Source organism: Dromiciops gliroides, chromosome 2 (assembly GCF_019393635.1).
Source record: "Dromiciops gliroides isolate mDroGli1 chromosome 2, mDroGli1.pri, whole genome shotgun sequence".
NCBI classification, from domain to species: Eukaryota; Metazoa; Chordata; class Mammalia; order Microbiotheria; family Microbiotheriidae; genus Dromiciops; species Dromiciops gliroides.
This window is the reverse complement of record NC_057862.1, coordinates 249,177,068-249,197,458: the sequence shown is the minus strand read 5'-3', so window position 1 is coordinate 249,197,458 and position 20,391 is coordinate 249,177,068. Positions and strand designations below refer to the sequence as shown.

The window sequence follows — 20,391 nt, the reverse complement described above, 5'->3', positions numbered from 1 at the left end:
GTTCATGTAAGTCTTTCCAGGCCTTTCTGAAATCATCCTGCCTGTTGTTTCTTATAGCACAATAATATTCCATTACAATCATATATCCTAGCTTGTTTAGCCATTCCCCAATTGATGGACATTCCTTTGATTTCCAATTCTTAGCTACCACAAAAAGAACTGCTTAAATATTTTTGTTGAAATAGATCCTTTTCTCTTTTTTTGGATATCTTTGAATTTGCATATTTCTTTCATTAGTTATTTCTAATTTTGTAGGTATTCACCTACCAGAATAAAACACACTTATTCTCTTTTTCACATTTACCAAAAGGATTCTTTAGTGAGGATAGAAAAGATTCTTATTAAATGAAAGCATAAAGTTCTCATGTAAAAACATGCAAAATACAGCAAAAAGTTAAAATTAAACACAATGCAAAGTAATAAAATATCAAAATTTTATTTTAAATAAATTTTATATATACAATTTGGTCACCTACTATAGGGTCCATTATTATTTAGAAACACTGATACAGATATAGCTGTAGCTTGCTCAGAAATGCAAGTTACCTGTCACATTTAAGAAAGCATAAAAAAGTTCATTATCTAATCTAGTAGAAAGTTGTTATTCTAGAAAACATAGATTGGTTTCATCATATTTTACAAAAAGACTACCAGAGTCTATCTGGCACACATTTTTGGTAAATCATTCAAAATTCCAAATTTTAAAAAAAAGAGCTCATGAAGCTCTTTATCATTTCTATGGGCAAAGAACTAACTTCATGCAGCTTATTTTTTCTCAGACAATTTTCTAAAAAGTTCCAATGAAGCTATAGGAATCTAAACCATGCTGCTTCTAAGATTAAAATATTAAAAGATTTCCTTGACAATATTAAAATTGCAAGTCCAAAAAGGAGCTTTTAGATCAAAGGCACATGGAGTGGTGTAGAAGAATAAACTGGATATCCCAGGGGTGGATCTGCTGCTTGTACAGTAAGGTTTCTTAAAAGTATTGGATGAGCTTGTATGCTGTAACGTTCTTCATCATCATTTGTGGCATAAAGCAGTTCCCATGAAAGATTGGCCCATTGCCCTCTGACAGCTTCAGCATTTAACTTCCCAACTTGGACCAACAATTCCTGAAGAGTAAGTACTCTCCCAGTGTACACTCCCTTTAAAGGAAAGGAAAAAAAAAAACCAAAATGTCTAATTTTGAATTTTAATGATACATACAAGCATACGGGCAATAAATATGCTTTTAAGAATGTACATCAAATTTTCTATAGTGGATCAAAGAATTTCAAAACAGGAAAGGACACCAGAGGCAGTCTAATCTGGTCCAACCCATGTTTAAACAAGAATTCCCACTGTAACATAGGTCATCCTTGAAACTCACATTAAAAAAATGTTTTATTGCTATATTTTTTTTCCTTTTAATAACAGTCACTTGAACCTCATACATCAAATCCCTTACTTTTACAAAGTAAAAGAAATAAGCAAAACAGGGTGATTGATTGTACCAGATGGTGTATTTTAGTCATCCTCTGCCTTTCCTGCATAACAGAGAAGTTATATTTCATCATGAGGTTTTCTTGGGTACCTTCAATGATCTTGCAATTATCCAGAATTCAACTGAAGGTCACATTAGGTAGTTTTTTGTTTAAGGGAATCTTATTATGAACACTTAACAAATCAATAACTTATCATATGTGTCTGAGCTGGCATGTTATCATGGAGTTAATTTGTCAGCAAAAGGCATAAATACATAACTAAAATACATTTTCTTTTAGTAAACACATTTTAAATTAGCATTAGCATAAATTCTAAAAAGACTTGTTTATGGTACAGATCCTTTAAATTGTTATTTTTAAGCTGTGAGAATTTAATAGGTTAAACTTTAAGTGGTCATAAGAATATAGGTTACATCTACATGTGAGTATCAAAACAAACATTCTGTAAGTTTTTATTCATTTTCATATTAATATAAGAGAAATGGGTGAATTTGCTGTTTGGGAATTCCTATGGTGGAAATTTCTTCTACCTATGTAGATCTTAACTCATTTAGAACTTGGTGTAAAAGAGTTCCCTGAGCTATTGTCAAAGACAGGATATGAACCTGGGTCTTCCTGAATTCTAGTCCAATAGTCACCATACTGCATCATCATTATTATTAACATATATTATTAACAATAACTCCTTCCACTAACACCCTACTCTGATACTTCACTGAGCCATGTAAGAGACTTTGGGTTCTTAAAGGCTTTGCTAATAGAGCGCAAATTTGGGCAGGTCTACCAAGTTGGAAAAGTTTTGATAACAGGCTTAGAAACACAAGGTGTGACCTAAAAATTTCTAGCAAAATTTAAGGAAGCTCATAAGTTAGTCACTAGGTACTGGCTCCAATCCCTCCCTCTACCATATCCCTCAATAGTAATGCATGAAGACCATCTATTAAGGTGTGGAGAAATTGGGATATGAATCTATGGCAGAGGATCTTTTTTATGTATAACAATGTGTATTTCTATAATTCTTTATTTTTTTTGCTTATAATTCTTAACAGTTTACAAAATCATCTCCTCATTACATAGTGAGGTAAGGAATACAAGTATTGTACCCAAAGTACCTGGCTAAAACTTTTATAACTTCTAAGTAAATAACTTGTTTGTCCCTTCAACTTCTTTTCCTTAGGCTCAACTCCACAACCCCACTTCTTCCCTCCAACCTAGCCCCAATCTCCTCTCCTTTCTTCAATCTGTCCTACCTACTAATCCATTGCTGTCAACTGGCTTTATTGTTTTAATTGTTCATTTACCTTTCTTATTTACCTTGCCAACTACTTTCTCCTTTTTCTTCTTGAGGTTCTATTTCCTATTCATGTTCTATTCCCTAATCTACCCTCCCTTAGAAGGTGAGTTTTGTGACAGTTAGGGATTGTTTTATTTATTGTATTTGTATTCCCAGCACAGTGTCTGACACATAATATTTGATTAACTGATAGTTGAGATCATTTTGGCTATTTTAATGAATACCTAGTTCTACCAAAAATGACTAACTTTACAATAATTTGAATTTGTTATTAAGAAGGCAAAATTAAATGGCCTACCCATGCATAAAGCCATGAGATTCTTTTTTTTTTTCCCCCAGGGCAATGAGGATTAAGTGACTTGCCCAGGGTCACACAGCTAGTAATTGTCAAGTGTCTGAGGTCAGATTTGAACTCAGGTCCTCTTCAATCCAGGGTTGGTGCTTTATCCACTGTGCCACCTGGCTGCCCACAATGAGATTCTTAAAAGACATAATTATACAAGTGGGTGTGGCTAGAATATGCTAAATCTCCATAAAAATTAATTATAATATTTAAAATAACTGATTCTTGGGGTGAGGCTTGACTTTGGCAAAAAAAATTTCTGAAATTTTGTCTTTCTTACCATATTAGGATCATGCCCCAGAGAAAAAAGGTATGGCTTTTCTCGTAGAACTGCTTCTTGCCACTCTTGATCAGATACTAACCCAATGTACCAGTCATGTTCATATTCCTCTAGGTAGCTAGCCAGGTCTCTGAAGTCCTCTATTGGACCTAAACTTGCTTTGTCAAGCATAAGTTTAAAGGCGTATCTGAAAAAGACAGAATTGAAAGGTATTTTATATACTTTTGATCAAGCTTATTAATGAAATTAATTTAGTCCAACATTTCAAGGATAGAATAGAATTACATACACTTCATGCCAATAGGTTGGAGAGAACTTATCTAAATTATCTGTGGTTAAAATGACAAAACCTACATTAGGCCATATGAAAAAAAAAAGTTTTCATATAACCCAAAATGGAAGTACAAGTTAAATGAAATTTTATCAAAGGAATCTGACCACTTAATCACTTTTAACCTGAGGAAATACTTTTTTTCAACTCCATTACTATAACAATACTGTGATCTCAGTGATGTGGGTATTCCTACTAACAATGCAGATTTTTTAAAAAATTAATTTATTTCTTTTGTTAACATTTTAAGTTCTGACCTGTCTCCCTCTCTCCTTTCCCACCCCACACCAGATCAGAGCACCATTTCTCTGTTTCTGTCTCTCCCCACACACACACAAACCACACATAAAATCTTACTATGCATATTTCTATTTATCAATTCTTTCTCTGGAGTTGATACCATCTTCCCATATAAATTCTCTGTAGTTGACTTGAGTTTACTCAGAATAACTTAGTTGTTCACAGTTACTCTTCGACCAATATTGCTGTTACCATATACAACATTCTCTTGGTGCTGCTCATTTCGCTTTTATTTCATACAAGTCTTTCCATGTTTTTCTAAAACCAACCTTCTCGTCATTTCTTTTACAGCACAACAGAATCCCATCATTCCCCAATTTATAGACATTCCCTCAATTTCCAGTTCTTTGCCAAATATTTTAGAACGTAAAGATTCTTTTCCTTTTCTGCTGATCAACTTGGGAAACAGACCTAATAGTGGTATTGATAAGTCAAAGGATATGCAGTTTTATAATTCTTTGGGCATAATTCCAGATTGCTCTCCCAAATGGTTGGATCAATTCATATTTCCACCAACAGTGTATTAAAGTCCCAATTTTTCCAAATCCCTTCCAACATTTGTAATTTTTTCCCTCTACATTTTTGCCAATCTCACTGGTGTGAGATGGTATCTCAAAGTTGTTTTAATTTACATTTCTCTCATCAATAATAATTTAGAGCATTTTTTCAAATGACTATATAATAGCTTTGATTTCATCATTGAAAAACTGTTTGATCATATCCTTTGACCATTTTATTAATTGAGGAATGACTCATATTCTTCTAAATTTAACAAAGTTCTCTACATATTTGAGATATGAGACCTATATGCCAGAAACTATGAAATTTCCCCAGTTTTCTGTTTTCATTCTAATCTTGGATACATTAGTTTTATTTATATAAAACCTTTTTTAAATTTAGCATTATCAAAATTATCCATTCTACATCTCACAATGTTCTCTCCTGTTTATTCATAAATTCTTCTCCTACCCATAATGATAGGCAATATGTTTAATATTCTTCTATTTTACTTACATCTCCCTTTATATCTAGATCATGTATCCATTTTGACCTTATTTTGGTAAATGATACATGATACTGATCTATCCCCAATTTCTGCCAGACTGCTTTCCAGTTTTCCCAACATTTTTTTTTTACCAAATAGTGAATTCTTATCCCACAAGCTTAAATTTTTACATTTCTCAAACACAAATCCACTGATCTACTTTTCTATTTCTCAGCCCATACCAGATAATTTTGATAATTAATGCCTTACAATACAGTTTAAGGTCTGGTAATGCTAAACATCTTTCCTTTACATTTTTTTCATTAATTCCTTTCATATTCTTGACCTTTTGTTCCTCCAAATGAATTATTATTTTTTCTAGCTCAATAAAATAATTTTAAAATTAATTTAATTGGAATGACATTGAATAGATTAGTTTAGGTAATATTATCATTTTTATTATATTGGCTCTGCCCACCCACAAACAATATTTTTTCAATTATTTAAATCTGATTTTATTTGTATAATAAAAAATGTTTTATAATTATGCTCATGGAGTTTCTGGGTTTGTCTTGACAGGTGTATGCCTCCCAGGTATTTTATGCTGTCTATAGTTATTTTAAATAGGTTATCTCTTACTATCTCTTCTTACAGGGTTATGTTGGTGATATATAGTTATGCTGATGTGGTTTTATACTGCTACTTTGCTAAAATTATTAATTATTTCAACTAGCTTTTTAGTTGAATCTCTAGGATTTTCCAAGTATATTATCACATGGTCTGCAAAAAGAGATAGTTTTATTACCTCATTGCCTATGGTGATTCCTTCAATTTCTTTTTTTCCCCTCTTATCACTATTGCTGGCATTTCTAACACAATACTGAATAACATTTGGTGATAATAAACATTCTTGTTTCACTCCTGATCTTAATGGGAACTAAGGCTAACTGATGGCTTTAGGTAGATGCTTACTGTTTTAAGAAAAAATACATTTATACCTATGCTTTCAAGTGTTGTTTTTTTAAAAAATAGGAATGATTATTATAACTTGTCAAAATTTTTTTTTAATTTATTGATTAATCGAATGATTTCTGTTACTTTTGTTACTGATATAATCAATTATGTTAATAATTTTCTTGGTGTTCAACCACCTCTGTGTTCCTGGTATAAATCCTACTTGGTCACACTGTGTATTTGTGATATATTTTTGTAGTCTTCTAGCTAGTATTTTCTTTAGGAGTTTTACATCCATATTCATCTGTGAAATTGGTCTATATATATTTCTTTGCATCATATTTGTTTTGTAAAAGGAGTTTGGTAGGACTCTTCTGCCTATTATTACAAATAATTTATTTAATATTGGATTTAGTTGATCTTTAAATGTTTAGTAAAATTCACTTGTAAATGCATCTAGTCCTGCTGCTTTTTTTCTTAGGAAGCTCATTTATGGCCAGTTCAAATTCTTTTTCTAAAATAGGTTTGCTTAGATATCTATTACCTCTTCTATTAATCTAGGCTGTTTATATTTTTAAAGTATTTTTCCATTTCACTTAAATTATTAAATTCATTGGCATATAATTGGGCAAAATAACCTTTAATAATTGCTTTGATTTTATCTTTAATAGTGGCATATTCACCCTTTTCATTTTTGATACTTTAAAAAAAATCATATTAACCAATGGTTTATTTCATTGTTTTTTTCCCTAAAATCAACTCCTAGTTCTATTTATTAATTCAGAAATTTTCTTACATTCAATTTTATTAATTTCACTTTTAATTTTTAGAATTTCCAATTTCCTGTTTAATTGAGGATTTAAAATTTTTGGTCTAGTTTTTAAATTGCATACCCAATTCATTGGTCTGCTCTTTTTCTATTTTATTGATGTAAGCATTTTGAGATATAAATTTTCCTCTAATTGCTGCTTTTGTTGCATCCCATAGATTTTGCTATGTTGCCTCATTATTATCATTCTCTTTAACAAAATTATTTTTTCTATGACTTTCTTTAATCCACTCATTTTTTAAGATAAGGCTATTTAGTCTCCAATTAATTTTTCATCTGTATTTCCAAGACCCTTTATTAAATATAATTATTATTTTATTATGACCTCAAAAGGATGCATTTGATATCTCTGCTTTTCTGCATTTTAACTATAAAGTTTTAATGCCCCTAATATATAGTCAATTTTTGTAAAGGTACCATGTACTGTTGAGAAAAAGACATATTTCTTTCTATTCCCATTCAATTCTCTCCAGATAATTATCATATCTAGTTTATCTAAGATTCTATTCATTTCCTTGACTTTCTTATTTTTTTTTCTTTTGGTTAGATTTATCTAGTTCTGAGAGTAGAAGGTAAAGTCCCCTAATGTTACAGTTTTGCAATCTATTTCCATCTGTAATTTATTTAGTTTTTCTTTAAAAACTAGATGCTACAGCATTTGGTGCATATGTTTGGTATTGATATTACTTTATTATCTATGTTACTTTTCATAATGTAGTTTCCCTGTAACTCTTTTAATTAAAAATTTATTTTAGCAGGGGGCAGCTAGGTGGCGCATTGGATAAAGCACCAGCCCTGGATTCACGGGGACCTGAGTTCAAATCCAGTCCCGGACACTTGACACTTACTAGCTATTGTGACCCTGGGCAAGTCACTTAACCCTCATTGCTCCTCCCCCCCCCCCCCAAATTATTTTAGCTTTAACTTTTTTGTTTTGTTTTGTTTTTGTTGGGCAATGACGGTTAAGTGACTTGCCCAGGGTCACACAGCTAGTTAAATGTCAAGTGTTTGAGGCCGGATTTGAACTCAGGTCCTCCTGAATCCAGGGCCAGTGCTTTATCTACTGCGCCACCTAGCTGCCCCCTTAGCTTTAACTTTTAGATCATTACTGCTATCCCTGATTTTTTTTTTTGTATCAGCTGAAGCATAATAAATTCTACTCCAGCCCTTTATTTTTACTTTATGTGTTATTTCTCATTTTAAAATATATTTCTTGTAAACAAAATAACCTTTAATAATTGTAGATTCTGGTTTTTAACCCATTTTGCTATCCATTTCTGTTTTATGGGTGAGTTCATCCCATTCACATTCAAAGTTATAATTACTAGTTGTATATTTTCATCCATCCTATTTTTCCTCACTGTTTATCTTTCTATCCCTCTATTTTTACCCTATCCTTCCTCAGTCTAATTTATTTCTGACCACTGTCTCCTTAATATGTACCCCTTCTAAGAATCTCTTCCTTAGCCTCTCCCCTTGCCCTCCAATTCCTTAATCTACCTACCTTTCTTTCTTTTTTTTTTTTTAAGGGCAATGGGGGTTAAGTGACTTGCCCAGGGTCACACAGCTAGTTAAGTGTCAAGTGTCTGAGGCTGGATTTGAACTCAGGTCCTCCTGAATTCAAGGCCAGTGCTTTATCCACTGCGCCACCTAGCTGCCCCATCTACCTACCTTTCTAAGAGTCCCTCCCTTATCCTTTCCCCTTCCCCTCCTATTTCCTGATCTGCATACCCTTCTAAGAATTCCTCCCTTGTCTTATACCTTTGCTTTCTTACTGCTTAATCTGCACTGCCTCTGCCCTTCTAAGAGTCCCTCATTTATCCTCTCCCCTTGTCCTCTTATTTCTCTGTAAGTTAAGAAGACTTTTATATATTTCTAGATGTATATGTTATTCCCTCTTTAACCCAGTTCTGATGAGAACCTAACAGGGATCTAGCATTACCAGCCCTCTACCCTCTCCTGCCCTCCACTATAATAGTTCTTTCAGTCATGCCTTGTTTATATGAAATAATTGCTCCATTTTATCTCTCTCTACCAAATTTTATTTATTCTTTGGAATCATCCCATCATACTTAACTCATTCCCAAGCTTTCTATCTCTGTATGCTCTTTCAAACTACCCTAGTAATGATAGTATTCTTAAGAGTTACAGATAATGTTATCACATTTAAGAAGTAAACAGTTTGACCTTATTAAAGTGGTAGACAGAGAACAAAATGGAGTTAGTTACATCAACTCTTAACAGACCACTCCACTCTTAGTCTTAAAGTTTTAACTTTTAACATTGTCTAGGCTATGTAACGACTATCTATGCCCTCTCATGAATATACAAAAGGGGATATATTCAATGTGGTAGGAGGGAGCCTTCCTTCACATTGTACAAATACAAATTAAGGGCCCATAGGCTGTCTGTAGAACAGTTAAGGTGGTACAGTGAATAGAGTACTAGGTTTGGAGTCACATTCCTGTTTGCCTCAGTTTTCTCACCTGTAAAATGAGATGGAGAAGAGAATGGAAACTTACTTCAGTATCTTTGCCTAGACGACCCCAAATAGAGTCATGAAGAGTTGAACACAAGTGAAAAACGATTAATTAACAGCAGGTTGTCCATAACTCTTGCTGTGTGACCAGCCTCTTTTTTTTTTTTCTTGGTTACATATTTATGTAATCACATCCTTTACACAATTCACAGTTTCTTTCTTTCCATTCTACTTTTGTTCTTAACTTAAAAACCAAATAAAATGAACATATTCTTATACAGTCTAGAATAGGAGATTTCATATGAAACTTTGAATCCCCATCATATAGATCTTGCTTTTCAAAGCTTAAAAAAAAATTCAATACATGCCTTTCTTTTAAATAAATTTTATTGATATCTTTTATTTTTTTAACACAACCATAATTTCCTCTAGTATCTCTTCCCAGAGAGCTTCCCCATATAAAAAGTTTTCTTCTGAAATTAAAAAAGTAAAAAAAAAAGCATAAAAAGATCAATACATTGAAAAAGTTTTAAAAGCGCAATACACACAGGGGCAGCTAGGTAGCACAATGGATAAAGCACCGACTCTGGATTCAGGAAGACCTGAGTTCAAATCAGGCCTCAGACACTTACTAGCTGTAAGACCCTGGGCAAGTCACTTAACCCTCATTGCCCCACCCCCCAAAAAAGTGCAATACACAATACTTTGCTCTGAAAAAGCATTTGATCTGCTTTTCTTCAATTTTTTTTATAGTACTATTTTTTAATATTAAGGTTATCTATCATTTGGAATGTATTGTGGAACATGGTGCAAGGTGTCTAAGTCTAATTTCTGCCAAACTGCTTTCCTAAAAAATAGTAGTTTTTAATCAAACAGGAAGTTCTTTCCTAAGTAATTTGTGTTTTCTGGTTTATTGGACACTAAGCTGTTGAGTTTCACGGTTTCTTTTTCTTCCTTCTCTAGTCGGTTCCATGGATCTACCTCTCTATTTCTTAACCAGTACCAGATGATTTTGCTAACTGATGCTAATATAGTCTGAGGTCTGGAAGGGCTATTCCCCTTTCATCCCTATATCTCTTTTATTCATTTTCTTAATGTTCTGAATCTTTTATTTCTCCACACGAATTTTGTTATTATTGTATTGTTTTATATTTTTTTGAGAGTTTCATTGGTATAACATTAAAATTTTCAATTAACTGATAAAATTTGGTAGTATTGTCATTTTTAGTATATTAGCATGACAGACATGAGCAATAAATATTACATTAGCTTTTCCAGTTTTTTATTTCTATAAAAATTTTGTTAATAGCATTTTCTAAATAAACTATCAGCATCAGCAAATATGGAATCTTATTTCTTCTCTATCTTTCTCTTCTCATTGTTATTACTAGCATTTCCAGAACTCTATCAAATAATAGTAGAGAGTAGGAATCTTTGCTTTACTCTTGTATTTAATGGAAAAGCTTCTAGTATAACCCTAAAAGAAATGATGCTTGCTTTTGGTTTTAGATACAGGTTGAGAATATGGTTCAACTTCTTCAAAGCAGTATGTCCTGCCCATCTCTTCCTGTACAATTGTATGTTCAGCTTGCTATCAATTTTCAGTATCTGTCCAAGGCATATTTAATGACTGACATACTTTATAGCTTGTCCAGTCAGCTGCATATCATGTCAATAGGCATTCTTCATCCATTTGGATTTTCCTGTATTGATATTTAGTCCATGTTACCAAAGCTCAAGCACATGCCCTTCCTTTCCTCTAACAATGAGAAAACTCTAAAAGTGGACAATGATTTGTAAAGTCAATAGTAATGACATTACTATTTTAAATTTAAGCAGTTTTGCTTAAATTTTTTTCAAGGGCTGTATTTTTTTAGGAATTGGGGGTGTTTAGTGGGAAGTGTCTCATGCTAAACCAAAAAATATAAAAACCTTTTTTTCTAAGAAATTAATGGGAAAAAAAAAACTGGGCTACCTGCAAAATATAACATATCAAAGTAGGACTTTAAGGAAGGTTACTATTAATACTGTGACATAAAGAATCAAAATTACTGGGGGCAGCTAGATGGTGCAGTGGATAGAGCACCGGACCTGGAGTCAGGAGTACCTGAGTTCAAATCCGGCCTCAGACACTTAACACTTACTAGCTGTGTGACCCTGGGCAAGTCACTTAACCCCAATTGCCTCACTAAAAAAAAACAAACAAAAAAAATTATTTCTTACCTGAATGCTTTCAGTGCTTGCTGGAACAGTTCTGGTTTTTCAGTTAGCCAGTCCAAACCAAGTGACCAAGGAATGCCACTATTGTAAGCTCTAAATACGTGACTAGGGCTAGGGACCATATTGTCTATTCCAAAAAAACTAAAATAACAAGACATCACTGCATGAATATATAAATCTTTCAAAACTTCATCCTTTGCTATTTCTTCAAGTATATTTGAAAAATTTTCTTTTGTATTAAAAGATTCCAACTGACTTAAAACAAATTGGTACCAATCTTCTGGAAATAATTGCTTTACCTCATTAATTCTGGATTTGGGTAAACAACTAGACCTCCATTCTTCTGGTATGCTTAACAGCTGTGAATGAGAACAACTAAATTCCAACAGAGGAAAGTGTGTCATCTCTTTTTGCTTCCCTTTGTCAACAGCAGGAAGTCCTAATGCAACTGCTTTATATAGTTTATCTTCTGAAATAGTCTCTTCTGAATTACCATCTATGCTCCGTGATTCCACTGATCCTGGAATAGGTAAAGATGTAGTTGGCAAAACTTTTAACTTCCCATTTTCTTTTTTGGTGGTGGACTCATCATCAAAAAAGTCATTATCAGACCATTCATCAAGTGTTTCTAAATTTAAACTATCTGTATCACTGGGGACTTGTGGATACGGTGAATTATTCCACTCAGGCTGCCGGATTAGAGGCGGTACACCATTACTTTCAGTTTCATCAAGTTTCTTTGGTGTTTTGGTTCTTTTATAGCAGTATCGTACAAGCATCCATACAAGTACTTTAATGAGGTCACCTTTAAATTCTTGTAAATTTTCATTAGAATCAATTATGCCAGATAAAACACTCCTGGCATCAGAATATAGTCTTACAGGCAGAACTGTACAGGGTGTTAAGATATTTCCAAAGTGCTCATTGAGTGGAAGTGCTCTTGCACATTCCTCTTGTTCAAAGGCTGCTTGAAAAACTTCATCAACTCTTCTAGCTTCCACAGTGTGGCACGATGTTTCTTGTAATTCTAATCCCTAGAAAAATAAATAAATAACTTCTTGAGTGGATTCTACCATCTATAGGAATCCTTTTCCCAAACTCTCTTATAGTGCCTTCTGTTTATTTTTTCCTATTTATCCTGTATTATAGCTTGCTTTGTATGTATTTCTTTGCTTTTGCTTGTTGTCTCCCCCATTAGACTGCAAACTTCTTGAGGGCAAGAACTGTCTTTCACCTCTTTTTATATCTTCAGCACTTAGAACAAGTGCCTGGCACACAGTAAATTCTAAATAAATGTTCATTGGTTGATTATAATTACTTACGCATAGGAAAGTTAATAACTTTAAGAATATGTGTTGCAGAAATAGGATTAATGTTATTATGTGTATATATATGTGTGTGTATATATATATCTATATGTATATGTATAGAGATATATAGATATAACCTATATCAGATTACCTGCTGTCTAGGGGAGGGGGGGAGGGAGGGGAGGGAGGGAGAAAAATCTGAAATTGTAAAGCATGTATAAACAAAAGTTGAGAACTATCTTTACATGTAACGGAAAAAATAAAATACCTCATACAAGAATATTTATGTGTTCTCCCCTAATAAAAATATGTCAAATAAAAGTCAGTTCTTCTTAATTAAGAGCTATACCTTATCTTTTAAACCTAGAAGCAGCCTGGTATGGTAAAAGAACAATGGATTTGGAGTCAGAAGACCTAGGGTTTGAATCCTGGCTTTGCAATTTAGTACTTCTATGGCCATGGGCAAGTCATCTAATCTCTCAACTTTAGTTTCTTCAACTGTATGTAGGACATCATAGGCAATTGAAGAGTGCTATATTAGAGAAATATTAATAGCAATGTTACTTTTATGACAATCATATAGAACATTACACTTGAAAGACCACAATTGTATTTTTTATAACTTCAATTTCTAGAGCATTCTATATAAACCTGGAAGTCTTTTCTTCAAAACAACCAATGCCGGGGCAGCTAGGTGGCACAGTGGATAGAGCACCGGCCCTGGAGTCAGGAGTACCTGAGTTCGGATCTGGCCTCAGACACTTAACACTTAACTAGCTGTGTGACCCTGGGCAAGTCACTTAACCCCAACTGCCTCACTTAAAAAAAAAAAAACAACCAATGCCTTCTGTTAAGCATACTATTTGTTTAAGGAAATGTTAATGGCAGTTAACTTTGCTATTAAAAAATCATACACATATGCAAAAAACATATAAATAGCTATCTGTTTGGCAAAAAAAAAAGGCCAAAGAAATGCTATTTAGAAGGGCCCACTGGCATATTACATGATGCTTCAATACTGTATACCAGCTTAACAGCAAAGAAGGAAGAAGTAGAATTTTCTGCTTTTTCTTGCTTATGAGGTTGTAGTGAAAGTTTTAACCAGCAACAATTTCAATCTATTGTGTTATGTTTAAGAAATCTCATACTAGACTGTTCTCCATATACTGTTCACTATTTAAGTCAAACACTATTACTCTGTAATACTTTGGGGCTGGTTGGCTGGACAAGGGCACAAAGAATAGAACTTAGAAAAGAGGTGACTGGGCTATAGATAGCTTCTTTGCCTGCTATAATCTGATAACAGACTACACAATGTCTATCTATCTCTATATATATTATTTTGAATGTTTAGATTTTTAAAAACTATGTATTTTCAAATGTAACAAAAAATAGATTTACTCCAAGTTGCTATGTATTTGAGAGCATAAATCATAGAAACATTTTTACATGTAATATTGATATATTACTCTAGAGAGAAACTTAGTAGTCTGACCTTAATGTTAATACAGCAATAAGTATATCCTCGTTCTAGAACTAGTATCCAGATAAGTCGATCTTGAAAACGACATAAGTAATGTGACCCAGGTAAAACGAGACCTAAAATAGAGTAGAAAAAGGTGATTTTTAAAAAATGTTGAATTTAGATAGCTCATTTGTATTTTGGCAGATCTCACAACATTTTAAAGACTGACTTTTAATTCCTGCTATCCTTTTGTTAAAAATAGAAAGGAAAACACTATTTTGCACAAGGAAAGGCATTAAAATTAATTATAACACAAAAAGCTCAACAACTTAGATTGTTAATATGATTTAATTTACCATTGTGCTATGCATGAAAGTGTTTTTAAATTCCCAGGGAAAAAAAGCCTAGAAGCAACTGTATCAAAGTTCTACTCTTAACTACGTTTCTTATATACATCCCCTTCTCTCCATTTGCAGTTACAACGCCAGTTTAGGTTATCAATATTTCTCACATGAAGTACTAGAATAATCTTCTAACTGGTTGGTCTTGCTTTAAGTCTCTCCGCACTCTAATCAATCTTCTAGGGTGATTGCTAGGGTTATTTTTCTAAAGTACAGCTCTGAGTGTGTCTTGCCCTGCTTAATGAGCTCTAATGGCTCTCTGTTACCATCATTATCCAATATAAGATCCTCTATTTGGCATTTGAAGCTCTTAATTGTCTGGGTTTTCCCAACCATCACAGTTTTCTTACACCTTACTGCCCCCTCCACATGATACTCTATCTCCTATGTGGTGCCTTTGTGCTGGCTATCCCCTATGACATGAAAGCTTTCTCCTACCACCTTTCACTATCTCTTAATTTCCTGGCTTCCCTCAAGGCCCAGTTCAAAAGTCTCTTTTCTCTAGGTTTTCAGGACACTCCTTTCTCTTGGTTCTCCTCCCATCTATCTAACCACTCCTGTTCTCCTTTGTGGATCCTCATCCAGAACACTTCCTCTAATCATAGGTGTCTCAGGACACCTGGACCCTTTTCTCTTGTCTCTTATATGCACTCAGTGATCTCTTCAGCCCCCATGAATTACCATCTCTATGCTGGTGATTCTCAAATCTACCTGTCCTGCTCCAATCTCTCTGCAGACCTCCAATCTCATACCTCTAGTATCTCGAAATGAAAAGTGCAGTAGACATTTTAAACTGAAGTCCAAAACCAAACTTGTCATCTTTCCCCCTAAATTCTCACTTTCACTATTATTGTATAGGGCAATACCACCCTCTCAGTCCCTTAGGCTCTCAGCCTACTAGTTATTCTTCACTCCTTACCGTCTCTCACCCTGCCAACCCCTACCCCCTATCCCCCATATCCAAGTTGTTAATGTTTGTCAATTTTACCTTTCTAATAATCGCTTGAAAATGCTGCCTTCCTCCTCTGACACTACTGTGGTATAGGCCATCATCATCAAATTCCTGGACAATAGCCTGCTGGTGAAATCTGCCTGCCTCAAGTCTCTCCCTTCCCTAATCCTTCCTCTATTCAGCTACCAAATTTATTTTCCTAAAGTGCAGGTCAGACCATGTTGCCTCCCAGAGTGATCTTTGGCATTCAAAGCCTTTTATAACTTAGCCACCTCTATCTTTCCAATCTTCTTACCCCTTAGTCCCCACCACATTTCTTCAATCCAGTAACAGTGGCCTCCTGGTCATTCACAAACAAGACACTCTATTGCCTCTGGGCAATTTTTCTGTCTGTCCCCTATGCCTGCAATACTCTCCCTACTCAAGACTCTGGCATCCTTTAAACCCCAACTAAAATTTCATTTCCTATAAGAAACCTTTACACATTCTAATACCTTAATTCTCATGTTTTTTGTCTGGTGATTATTTCCTATTTATCCTGTATGTAGCGTATTTGGTCATATTTGTTTGCTTACTGTCTTCCTCATTGGTATGTGAATTTTTTGAGGGCATTTGCCTCTTTATACACCCAGCACTTAGAACACAGTGCCTAACATATAGTAGGTACTTAATAAATGTTTATTGACTGAATGAATGAATCTTCAATACCATGCAGATTCTCTTTAAAAACATAGTTCATCCTGTGTACTTGAGTTTCTCTATTTATCATTGCCTCAGATTCATGAAAGTCTTTAAAAAAATTTGTTTTGATTACAAGACAGAACCCTGAACTGAGATAGTGTTCACATCTCATTTTCAATAAGTAAGATGAACCCTTTAATTTGTTAACTCTCACTTTTTGTGTTAATAAAAAAAAAAGATTCTGAACACTTTAGTAATTTTATTCATCTCAATAAGGAATGAAGGTAAATTTGGTTTTTTGCTTTTGGTCTGTCATATTTTTAAAAATTTAATTTTTATATATTTGTGCAATTAAAAGGCTCAAGTTTTTTTCTTGAGGATAATCTCTCCAAAATATTTTCTATACTAAATTTAGAGTTAAAAATGCCTCAAATACATCTTAAGTCACTTACCTAAACTTCCAGCTGCCATTGCAGATCCAAGTGCAGCACTCAGACTTGGAACCATCTGCTCATAGTAAACTGTATCTGGACAAATGCATGCTGTTGCACCTACTGGTCCTGGCCAACTCTGAACTGGTCTTGGAAACCCAACCAGAAACACAGGAAGGGTGAAGAGGGGAAGCAAAGGAGAAGAAAGTAGTGTAGAAAGAACTATGAAGAACATTACAACTGGGAAGAAGACTATATTGAGTGTAATTAAAGTGGTAGTAGATTTTCGACGCTGTTTTTTCTCTGTCCATGATGTCAAGAGAACAGCTACCGCAAACTGTAATTTTGGTGATATGCTGAAGCAGTCCGATCACGAATAATACCAACCTGCAAATACAAAAACAAGATAAATATTTCTATTTATTTCAATAAAATCTCAGACAGGAAGAGACATCAGAGACATTTGCCCAATTCAAAGCAGGACAACATATCAATCAGTCTTTATCAAGCATCTCTTCTATGCTAGGTGGTGGGACACCTGCTCGGGAGCGGCTAGCAAATTACTTGGTCTTGTGTGGGGCACAGTGTGGTCCGAGTGTCAATGAGAAAGAAGGGTTTATACTCAGGAGTGGAGGTAGTGGATGGGGCGGGACAGTGAATGTGGAGGAGGATGCTTACAGAGATGCTAGGAGGAGTAAAGGGAGGATGCTAGAAAGAAGAGTTGGTCGGTGAGAGAAGCAGCGCAGGGGAGCTGGAGTGAAGGACAAAAGAGTGAAAGCTACAGGAATGGGACATAGTAAAGACGCTAGGGGACTGCAACAGATAGAGAAGGGTTATATAGCTGGGAGGCAGAGACACTGAGCGGTCATTCAGGGGTTGTAAGGCAGGCAGCAGCAGCAGCAGCAGCAGCAGCTGCCGCCCCAGCATATACCCTCAGGTGAGAGAAGTGCAGGTGCAGGAGAGAAAGTTAAAAGAGAAAGTGGAGAGGCTGTTTTGGTCAGGTTTCAGTTGCTATACTTTGCATTTCTTTACCCTTATCTTTTACATTTATGTCATAATAAATCTTGTGCTTTAATTGAAGAAAGAGGCCTTCCCATCTTTTTTTTATTCTGAATAGAATTTTATTTTCCATAATATATGTAAAACAAAATTTTAACATCAATTTTTTAAAACTTTGTGTTCCAACTTCTCTTCCCCCTCTATTCCCACTCCCCCACTCAAAAGAACTCAAGCATTTCGAAATAAGTTTCTTATCAATTTGGGAGAAGCAGTGGGGGCATTTTAAACTGCCCCTTGCAGACTGGCTTAGGCAGCTAATAGCCCAGCTATAGACTTTACCAGCTAAAAACAGTCAGATAGCCAGACAGGAGTTCACAGATTAGGCCCACCACCAGTTTAAATAATTTTTTACAATCCTGAAGGTGATAGGGAGCTAATGGATTTTGAGTAGCTGGTGACATGGTCTGACCTGTGCTTTAAGAAAATCACTGTGGTGGCTGAATGGAGGACGGATTGGAAAAGAGAGACTTGAGGCAGGTAGACCACCAGCAGGCTACTGCAATAGTCCAAGCATGAGGTGATAAGGAGTTGCATTAGAGTAGTGACAATGTCACAGCCAGGAAAGGGGCATATAGAAGAGATGTTGGAGAGGCAAAATCAACAAGCCTTGGCAACAGACTGCATATGGGAAGTGAGAGATAGTGAGGAATCCAGTATGACACCTAGGTTAAGAGGAAGAACTTGTATTGACCTATATAGTAATAGGGAAGGGGGGGAGGGCAGTATTTAGGAGAAAAGATAAGGAGTTCTTTAGTTTAAGATGTCTACTGAACATCCAGTTTGACATGTATAAAAGGCATGTGGAGATGTAAGACTGGAAATCAGCAGAGAGATTAGAGCAGGACAGATATATTTGAGAATCATCAGCACAGAGATGGTAATTAAATGGACAGGAGCTGAGGAGATCACCAAGTGAAGGAGTACTGAGGGAGAAGTGAAGGAAGTCCAGGACAACTCTGTGGCAGACCTATAGTTAGAGGTTCTGATCTGGATGAGGATCCAGCAAAGGGAATGAGAAGGAATAGTTAGGTAGGTAGGAGAACCAAAAAAGAATACAGTCCTGAAAACTGCAGAGAAGAGAAGGTGTTCAACAGGATCAGATGCTGCAGAGAGGCTGAAGAGAATGAAGACTGAGAAAAGAACATTGGATCTAGCAGCTAAGAGATCACAGGTAACTTTGGAAGGGAGGGTTTTGGTGGAATGATAAGGTCAGAAACCATATTGTAAGAAGTTAAGAAGAGAGTTAGAAAAGAGAAAATGGAGATATTTATTGGAGATGGCTATTTCAATTTAGCCACAAAGGGCAGAAGAGATAGAGGATGATAATTAATGGGGATGGAAAGACCAAGGGTTTCTTTAGGAAGAGGGAGACATGGGAATGTTTGTAGGAAGTAGACAAGTCACTTTGTAGGAAGTAGCCAACAGACGATGAGAGGTTGAAAATAAGTGACAGATAGGGATAATAAATGGTGAATTCTGTTGGAAGAGTTGGGGATGGAATGGGATTGCTTGAGCAGGTAGATGGGTCAGTCTTGTTAAGGAGTAAGGCCACATCATCACTTGAGACAGGGATAAAGAAGGAATTAGTAAGAGAAGGTGTCTGAGTGACAGATGAGGAAGGAGGAGAAAAGGAACTTCATGGAGAATGGCCTCAATTTTTTCTGTAAAATATGAAGCAAGGTTCCCAGCTGAGAGGGCAGGTGGGGGAAGAGGCAACTATGGGAAGTCTGAAGAAAGAAAAGGTTTGGAAACATTGCTGTGGAAAGTGGGATAGTGAGTTTATATGGCAGGTTGAGAAGGAATTCCTCGCTGCAGTGAATGGCCAGTTGAAGTTCTCAATCGAAGGGTTTCATCTAAATCTGATAAAAAGAGTGGAGAATTTTAGTGTTCATGATAATGAAAGACTCATCAGATAAAGGTCCTTAACTTGATTTGATTCTGAGATTAGGGGGGATCAAAAACTTAACTCCTGAGGCCTCAGCAATGAAAATGAATAAACAACAACTAAAAATAATAAAGGACTTTTATGATGCCAGGGATGACCTAGAAGAGAAAAATAACTTTAAAACCTTTGATCAAAATCTCAAAGGGGAAAAAAAAGTTTGCCCAAAAGAACAAATGGGGGGCAGCTAGATGGCGCAGTGGATAGAGCACCGGCCCTGGAGTCAGGAGTACCTGAGTTCAAATCCGACCTCAGACACTTAACACTTACTAGCTGTGTGACCTTGGGCAAGTCACTTAACCCCAATCGCCTCACTAAAAAAACCCAAAAACAAACAAAAGAACAAATGGAATTCTTTGAAGAAAAGATGCATGAGTTTAAAAAAATATGCTATAAAAGAATGATAAATATTTTTTTAAAAAATGGAAGAACTGGAAAAAGGAACAACAGCTTAACAAAAGAATTGTATAAAACCTTACCCTAAAAACAAACTCTTTAAAAATCAAAATGGACCAAATGGAAATGACCCCAGGAAACAAGCATTTTTTAAAAGTCAAAAGAATGAGAAAACAGGAGGATATAAGATATTGCATTGAAAACAATCAGAAATTAGATAAAAGAAAATTAGGTCAAGGAGAGATAACTTAA

The 20,391-nt window shown here is 35.0% G+C and overlaps 1 protein-coding gene across 1 annotated transcript in view; it reads right to left on the bottom strand.

The window, feature by feature from the left end:
• Window positions 1-457: 457 nt before the first annotated feature.
• The window catches only part of PCNX4 (pecanex 4), a 37,551-nt gene continuing 17,617 nt past the window's right edge, over window positions 458-20,391 (bottom strand). The window contains 6 exon segments of the mRNA XM_043980238.1: window positions 458-1,148; window positions 3,405-3,591; window positions 11,506-12,536; window positions 14,308-14,411; window positions 16,764-17,106; window positions 17,109-17,129. Of these exon segments, the coding sequence (XP_043836173.1) occupies window positions 897-1,148; window positions 3,405-3,591; window positions 11,506-12,536; window positions 14,308-14,411; window positions 16,764-17,106; window positions 17,109-17,129 (1,938 nt within the window). The 3' untranslated portion in view covers window positions 458-896.